General features: G+C 48.1%; 1 protein-coding gene across 2 annotated transcripts in view; it reads right to left on the bottom strand.

The window, feature by feature from the left end:
- Positions 1 to 6,515: 6,515 nt before the first annotated feature.
- Positions 6,516 to 8,909, bottom strand: part of TDRD9 (tudor domain containing 9) — a gene marked incomplete at its 5' end in the record, with an annotated part of 116,256 nt that continues 113,862 nt past the window's right edge. For both annotated transcript variants that reach the window (XM_081229147.1, XM_081229148.1), the window contains 2 exons: positions 6,516 to 6,946; positions 8,226 to 8,298. In XM_081229147.1, the coding sequence (XP_081085273.1) occupies positions 6,845 to 6,946; positions 8,226 to 8,298 (175 nt within the window). In that variant the 3' untranslated portion in view covers positions 6,516 to 6,844. The remainder of the gene's footprint in view (positions 6,947 to 8,225; positions 8,299 to 8,909) is intronic.

The raw sequence follows: 8,909 nt of genomic DNA, 5'->3' as shown, positions 1-8,909 counted from the left end.
CATTGCATTCTTGGCAGTTTGTAATTTTTCTTTTAATTTCTTCTTTTGATCCAAGAGTTATATATGGGCATCTTCTTCTTCTAATTTCCAAGCAGTTAAAATTTGGAAAGGAGGGGGACACCTTTTTATTATTTATGTCCAACTTTAATGGATTAAATGTGGCCTTTTAATTCTCTGATTTTAAAAAAAGTGTTTCTTTGTGGTCACGTACATGATCTATTTTTGTAAACATTTCACAAACCTAAGGGAAAGGATACTTTAAATGTGAGGGATGCTGGATTCTACATACATATTATTATATCAGCTTTATTGACTGTATGATTTAATTTCTGTATCCTAATTGGTCAATTAGAATGCTCAGGAGTGAACCCAGGTGTGCCAAGATCACCCATTAGCACTGTATTTGCATGAAATTCTCCCAGCATTTCCAGAAACTTTCTGTTCACACTATTCATCACTATGCTGCCTGGTGCACACGTGTTCCTAACACACCATTAATTGTGCCTTTGACATTACATAACATTCCTCTTAATTCAACACACTTGACCTTAAACATCTCCTGGTCTGATGTTAACTGCACATTCTGCTTTTTGTTCTCATTTATCTGGTATCTTTGCCCTCGTCTTTATTTTCAACTTTCACCACTTTAAGTGTGTTCTCTTAAAACACTTAAAGCTGTGTTAGCCGTGCAGTGTAGAGCTGGGTTTTGTTTATTTCTCAGCTCTATTTAGGCGCCTGTCCTTTGGTGGGAAAATTCAGTCCACGTAATAACTAACATACTTGATTCTGTTTCCTTCACCTTCATGTTTATTACTCATCACGAAGGGACCGCCTCTGACCACTCCCTCCCCAATTTCCTGGTCTGCCCAGGTTGCAGCCACTGCATCTCTCCCCTTGCTTGTTTGGAAGTCCCCATTCAGGGCTCCCTCCCTTCCACGGCCCTTGTGACCACGGCCATCACGTGAAGACTAGTGTCCAAGTACTTCCCACGCCAAGATATTTTCTTCCCCCATCTCTCCAACGCACTAACCATGGCCCAGGAGGCCTGTGGAACACTGACTTTTATGATCGGATCCCTCCTTCTAAAAGGAAGAATGGGCAGAAAAGGAGGAAAAATAGAAGCCACGGAGAGACTGGGTCAGGAAGTTACTGGATCAGAGACGCTGGTGGCCACCAAGATGGTGACACGTGATGGAATTGCAGACGTTTTGGAAATTAAATTCTAAGAGAAAAAATAAAATAGTTCACTGACCACCTGTAAATTGCTCCATCCAAGACCCTTCCCTCCACCCAGATGCCTCTCCTGACCTCCAGACACCTCACGGCTTCTTATACATCTTTGCTCAACTACCCATGGGTGATTCAAGCTCAAGTCCATAGTCTTCCCCATTCCACCAAACCTGTTCTTTATTTTCCTGGCAAAAGATGTCACCATTGACCCAGTTATCTAAATTAAACCCTAAAGGTCACCCCAGAAGACTGTTCATCACTCAGTTATACATCAAGCCTACCTCCTTCAGGGGTCTGAAAATCCATTCTCTCTCTCCCCAGCTCCACTGTCAGCCTCGGTCCCGGCAGGTCCCCTCCTCCTGCCCGAGCAGCTGTTCTCCTGGTCTTTGGCCTCATCACTTTCTGCTCCTATTCATTCCATCTATTCATCCCCCTGAAGCCGGAATTGTCTAAAGTTCACACGTTATCATGCCACTGCTCTGCTTAACACCCCTCGCTGGCAGGCGCTGCCTTCGTTATAAAACCCCACACTCCACTGTCTGCTGGCATTCTCTCAGACAAAACCCCAACCTGAACCAGCCTACCTGTCAAGCAGAGTTTATTATTAAACTTCTGGACAGTGTCATGGACCCCAGGGGCAGGACTGAGGCCAGAACAAAGGACTCAAATGTCCTTCAAGCTCCCCTGCCCCTCCCATCCCTGCTTCTCTGGACATGATGGCTTCAGCCATCACTCAGGCAGCAGGCTGGCCTTCTCCCCACAGAAGAGAACTCCAGAGCTTCAGGCCTTCTCGTTTCAGCCACTCGAGAGTGGCCTGACGCCCTGATCTCCAATTTAAAAACCTGACGGGCACAGTGATCCAGTGAAGGCAGGTGCCCACTTCTGGATCAATACGGGGCCCGCCACACAGATGGCCTGGGAGGAGAAGCAATACTCAGAAGGGGGTGTCCAGTGTCAGTTCTCAGGACAGGGTCGGGGAGGTACTGCAGGGCAGACAGAACAACAGCTGCTCCCCACCCCTTCAGTCTCCCCTTGGGCTAGTTTCCCTGCCTTCGATCCTATACCTGAGCCTTCCGGAACCTTCCAGAACCGCTCAGCCTCCCAGAGCCGCTCAGTCTCCCAACCGTGCAGGCGTTCCAGCATCTTCACACAGCTGCCCCTCCGGGCCCCAACCGGCTTCCTCATCACTCTCCACCTGCCCTCAAAGCTCAGCAGAAATGCCGAGTTCGGGGAGCCTCCCCCCACGCCCACCTGCACTAGGCTAAGGCCCGCCCTCGACAAGAGCCCCCTGCGGCCCCGGCCGCCCCGTGACAACACAGACCGCGCTCCTCCTGAACGCTGTCTCCTCACTGAACCGTGAGCTCTTGCGGGCAGGAAGCCTCCTTCACTTCTATCTCTAGCGCCCTGTGCCTGGCGCCAGCAGGTATCCACCTGCTCAGAAAGCTGCCTCTTCCTAAAACTATTTACGTTGATAATCTCCTCCTGCACTTCTAAGTCAGAACTGCTGTGATTCACTAATCCACTTCACATTTAGCAAGTCACTCTTACATCTGAACACAGCACTTTGACATCTCCATGAGAATAAGCCCCATGACAGGAGGTGGCTTTGCCAGCTGCCTCGAGGCACATGCACTGGCCAGCACCATCGGGTTTCCCTGCTGGAGAAGCCTGGACAGGCAGGAGCACCGTCTTGGTGTGTGCCCATGGCTTTCACCCCCGCCCGTGGTCCTCCTGCTCCTCTAAACACAGGGCCACCCCTCAGCCCCTCCCCTCCTGACAGTATGCCGATGCCTCCCTCCCTCCCCAGACTGTGGTGGGTTCTATTCAAACCGTATTTGAATACCAAGTAGGTGTCAGGTATTTCAGATTCAGAAATTAATACAGACTCTACCCTTAAGAGACATATAATGTGAAACCCCTCTCTTAGCATTTACTAAGGGGTGGGGTCACTTAACCCTAACCCCTCAAAAGGCAATCCAAAAATGCTTGTGGAATAAATGAACTACTTAATTCTGGTAGCATAAGCAGATGCTTGGACCACCCAGGAAACGGGATACTTAATTCTGTCCAGAGACTTACGGACAGCTTTGCAGTACAAGGGGCACCGCTGGGGGTGTACAGAGGCAGAGGAGGAATTCACCAGGGGCAAGCAGGGGCAGCAGTCAGTCCAAGCGGAAGGAACACTGTGTGCACAGACAGAATATCCAAGTACATGCAATGCTCAGGAAATGATGAGAAATAGCCCCGTGGCACTGGGACCCAGGCTGCAAGGTTGTGTGGTGACACGACAGCCAAAGGCACGTCCAGGCTGGACCAGAGGCATCTGAGCACTGAGGTGACGTGCATGCCACAGGGCAGAGGATGGGAGGCGGGGCGGCAACTAGACATCAGGCAGGAAGCTTCAGCTACAAGGCATTCGCCTGCCATTCTGACACCATTCTGACAAAGTGTTTGTGAATCTAAAACACATTAATTAGCATATCAACAATGAAAATTTTCACTGAAAAAAGTATTTTCTGGAATGAATTTCACTAAATCTGTATAATTCCCTGCACAATTTTCTAAACAGAGAATGTTTGGGGAGGTGTGTTCTATCTACAGTTGTATTAGTCAGAGCTTCTGTCACTGTGGGATTTCTTTGGAGCCATTTTTTCCCGTGTTAGATCTTATAAAGATGACGGTTGTGTCCATTTTTTAGCTTTCTGTGGCTGCTTTAACACACTGGGGGGCTTGACATGACAGAAGTGGATTCTCTACAGCTCTGGAGGCCAGGAGTCTGAGAGCAAGGGGCCATCAGGGCTCCACTCTTCCCACAGCTCTAGGGGAGATTTCCCCTGCCTCTTCCAGCCTCTGGTGGCTCTGGGTGGTCCCTGCCTCATGACCACATTGCTCCAATCTCCGCCTCCATCTTCACATGGCCTCTTCCCTCTGGGTCCTCTATGTGTCTTTTATAAGGATGCTGGTTATCTGCTTTAGGGCCTACCTTAAATCCAGGGTGATCTTCTCATCTCAAGATCCTTAACTTACCTAATCAGATCCTTTCTCCAAGTAAGATCACATTTACAGAGAGTCCCAGGGGTTAAGATGTGGACACAGCTTTGAGGGGAAGTTCAGCCCCCTACACTGGTGTCCCAAGAATGTTCTTCCTCTCTGATTTTTCAAATCCAACCCTCTTCCCTCGTGTCCCTTCCCCTCTGGAACACACCCCAGTCCAGCCACCTGCTCTCAGCACCAGTGTCTCACCCTGTGCCCCATGCAGCAGCCAGGATGGTCTTTCTCAGAAAATCAGCTGAGGCACAATACTACTGCTCAAGCCCCTCTGTGAGCCCCGCCACCCGACTCAGAATAAAAGCTGGACTCTGCCCCACGGTCCCAGACCTGGCTTCTGTCTAATGTCCCCTCCTAACCATCCTTGCCTCCAGCCTCCTGGCTGGCTCTCCAAATACACCAAGCATGTGCTCCTTCCACAGGGCCTGGGCACATTTTCCTCTGCCCAGAACACCTTTTTCCCCAATATCCCCAGATGGGATCTCTACTTGCTGTCCCCCCATCACAAAGGCTCTCCCTGACCGCTGTCTACAGGACAGTGTCACTGCCCTGCACCTGCCCCCTGCCCTCTACTGCAGGGTCAGCAAACCACAACCATGGTCTGACACTTGTTTTTATGAATAAAGTTTTTCTGGAATGCAGCCTCACTCATTTGTTTAAGTATCACCTACGACAACTTCTGAGCTATGCCTGCAGAGCTGACGGGCAGCACAGATGCCACGTGGCCCGCAGAGCCTAGGACATTTACCACCGGAGCTTTTAGAGACAGCAGGCACCTCCTGCCCCATCCCTTCGGTTCCTTCAACTGACTTCACAGCTCTTCCCACTGCCTGCCTGGTTGCCCGTCCTGTGCCTATATACACTCTGAGGTCAGCTCCGTGAGGGTGTCAGTGTCCGTAAGCACCTGCCCTGGTGCCTGGGGCACAGTATGTGCTCAATAAACACCCGCTGAAGGACTGTGCAAATGAAGAAACCACAGCCGCCTCAGAGGAGACCTCGGTGCTGGTGGGATGGGAAGACAGACTTTTCCTACCTTCCCTTTAAAACCTTTTCATTTCACATCATGGATATGCATTACTTACTAAGTAACTTGGTTTTTTTTTTGCGGTACGCGGGCCTCTCACTGCTGCAGCCTCTCCCACTGTGGAGCACAGGCTCCGGACGCGCAGGCCCAGCGGCCATGGCTCACAGGCCCAGCCGCTCTGCGACACATGGAACCCTCCCGGACCAGGGCACAAACCCGTGTCCCCTGCATCGGCGGGCGGACTCTCAACCACTGCGCCACCAGGGAAGCCCGGCAGGTGAAATCTTAACCTTAAAGTTGAACAAAGGATGGTGCGTTGCTAGCTTGGTAGCACCACCTCCTGCGTAAGGTGGGAAGCGCATTCCCCAGAAACCCCCCCACTGGAATGCTTCCGCTCTGAGCTGCCTCAGAAGCAGCTGAGCAAGACTGGGGCACAGGTGAAGTGGGGGCCATGTGCTCAGATGGTCGTGTCGGGCGCAGTCACTGCTGCTGGCACACTCAGCATCCAGCGGGCTTCCTGGCTGCCGGCCCAGCACAGCACTTGGCCGGGCCCCCAGTTTACAGAGGCTCCCCTAGACGGGGTGGTTTTCGAGTTCTCTACTTGAGCTCCTGGTCATGACCCCACGTTGCTGACCAAATACGTGTGCTCTCACAAGCCTCAAACTGTCCGCCTGTAAGCAGCTGGCTCAGGTGGACCATTTCTCCGATCCGCCCACTGGCCCTTCCAGACCTTCACTCCAGCTTCTGTCGCGCTCATGTAAGAGCTAACTCAGATCTCATTTACTGCTGCATTTACAGTGGCTCTGCTTTTCTGGTGAAACCCTGTCTGACAAAAGTTGACTTTTAAAAAGAAGTCTATATTCCTTTATCAGTTTTAGAAATTTGGATTTTTTTCAGAATGAAATACCTTTTAATCTCCTCTAATAACTGTCAGAAACAAACTTAGTCTAATGCTTTCATTGTTTTAACATAGATATACTAGTGACCAGGTAAGCTCTCTAATTTCCAAAACGTGGACTAAGATTTAACTTAAGTAGAAACCTAAAATATACAAAACGGAAGTAGTTTTACCAAAATTAGGTATTTTCCTTCATGGAAAAAAAATTAGAAAATGCCACATGGTTTTGAAAAAAACACACAGCTTTCCCCTTGTGGTAAACTGGGAGCCCTGGTTTCTCCTGTGCCCCATGTTTAAATCACTGTAACAAAATAGAACATACAAGTGTGTTCTGGAACCTTAATGAAAGATTAGCCACTTATATTTACCTTAGTAAATTGAAAGCAAAATACAGCTCTTTTTCCAAATGAAGTCTTCCTTCAGAATGATTTGTCCCAAAACGTTTATTAATACAGTGATCTTCTGTTTCTAGAAAAGACTAGACTTTTCCCAATCTTTCACTCTCCAGCCACCACCCGAAGGGGAAAGGAACCGGGACTGAGAAGGCCTTTCAGACAGGGTGGACAGAGGGAGGCAGCCTGCGGGTGGAGCCTTTAACAGGCCTCCGTGGCCCCCAGGAGGGCTGGGGACAGCCTGCGTCCCGTCTAGGAACTGAGGACAATCAGTTTGTGCAGCTGGTACAGAAAGGTGTTCTTCCCTCTGCTGCTCTCCCAGTCCGCCTGCTCCATCACCAGTGTCAGATCAACCTATCGGGGCAAAAGGACCAGTCAGGCTCTGCAATGGGACTTTTCTAGACATAAAGTAAAACAAATAAAATTATACACACACATACACATAGACACATAAGATGGCAGAAACTACTCTTTTAATTTTCCAAAAATATTTACAGAAAGCTTCTCTATTCTCACAACAATAAATACTATATATCTGCTATTTCATCTTTAAATTCATCCTAATAATATGGCAATCTTTACCCAGAAATCTCCCATACATTCCTTCCTATGTAATTTTGAACAGGAAACGTGAACAGAGGCATTAAAGCATGTAAGTTTTCTAAACCACATCAACCTCAGAATGAAATTCTGCTTTCAAATTAAGCCCTGCTATTAGCTTCAAACACCGCCATGGAGGCTGTAGGAGAGGTGGCTGGGGCACAGCTCTGTGCACATGATGGAGCTGGCTCCAGGGACTGGTCCTCAGGGCTCTAACGGGGGGAAACAGTCATGGAGCACATGGAGAGAAGGAACATTCTGCAGCAGAAGTAACTTCCAGACTCAGAGTGGGAAAACACCATCTCCAGGGGTGGTAGCCTACTTCCACTGCCAAAGGGATGAGGAACTAGTGGCCCAGCTGGTTTATTTATAAAGACATCCTTGGCTCTAGGATTAAAGCTTCAAATTCCTCCCTGAGCTCCTTTCCTGAAATCACATTTTACTCTAAATCTTACAGACAGGAAATGTCAAGGTGCCCAATAGGGGCCGTTTGCCCTACTTCACAACTGCTATGGACTGAACTGTGTCTTCCAAATCCCCAATGTGATGGTATTTGGAGATGAGGCCTTTGTGAGGTTATTCAGGTCAGATGAGGTCATGATGGTGGGGCTCCCATGACGGGATGAGGATGGGATTAATGTCCTTATAAGCAGAGACACCAGAGAGACACCACTCTCTCTGCCATGTGAGGGCACAGTGAGAGGGTGGATGTCTCCAAGCCACTCCAAAAACAACCACTGTACCCTAAAAGCTAATCCAGACATTCATACCTGTTTTATCCAAAATTAAAGGATAATTAGCCTGAGGTCTAGTTTTTCACCAAGACATTACATAGAGTATACTATCCAGAAACAGCCTGTGTGGCCTGTGACCCTGCCCCATTAACCAAAGAACCACGCACTTTGCCACCAGGCTCCCCCTGCTCCCCGGGCATCCTCCACCAACCCTGTTGGAACCCCTGAATCCATCAAGAGTTCTGTTCCCATCAATCCTGGTGGTAGGCTGCTCACATGGCCACCTATTTCTCACTCACCTGATTCCACTCATATGGCTTTTCATGACACTTAGGAACAATCTTCTCTCTTGGTTTCAATGGACAGAACAAACTAAAATTTAAAAAAAGAGAGCTTAAGTCACCTTAATTATACATTAGTAATTGAAAACACTACTGTGATTTGTAAAACGAGATTTAAATCCTATGTACTTTCCCGCAGAATTGTAACTCCAATAAGTTTCTTAAAGGTCAAAATTTATGTAATTATGATCAGAGAATATTTTAACCCCCTATACATTCAAAAACAAAAAAAAATGGAGCAACGTGGGTCTATAAGACTGACCCTTGTTTTCTGTGTTCCCCTAGTAACCAGTGGAGGCTGCTCCATTACCACACATCGCCTGGGTTACTGAGTCAAGTTCTAGGAAATGTAAGAGGATCTTTTATACCATTTATTCTTAAGCAGCCATGACAAGTTGGAAATGTCATCAGCTTAAAAAGGCATAGATAGAGAATTCTAGCAATAAGAATGTAAAGAAGTCTGCAAATCTTCTTGCACCACCACCTCCAAACAACTATAAAACTAGACAAAATCATCCAAAAAAACATGCCTGAAGACTCTGGATATTAATCAAAAGCAAATTCAGAAGCATTCATTCACAAAAAACTGCTGAACTCCAGGTAACAACAGTGCAGTCTGTGGAATTCATGCCTGGGTGGGGC

The sequence above is a fragment of the Mesoplodon bidens genome (genome assembly GCF_964165515.1).
Source record: "Mesoplodon bidens genome assembly, chromosome: 3".
Lineage (NCBI taxonomy): Eukaryota > Metazoa > Chordata > Mammalia > Artiodactyla > Ziphiidae > Mesoplodon > Mesoplodon bidens.
This window is presented reverse-complemented; position numbering and strand designations above follow the sequence as displayed.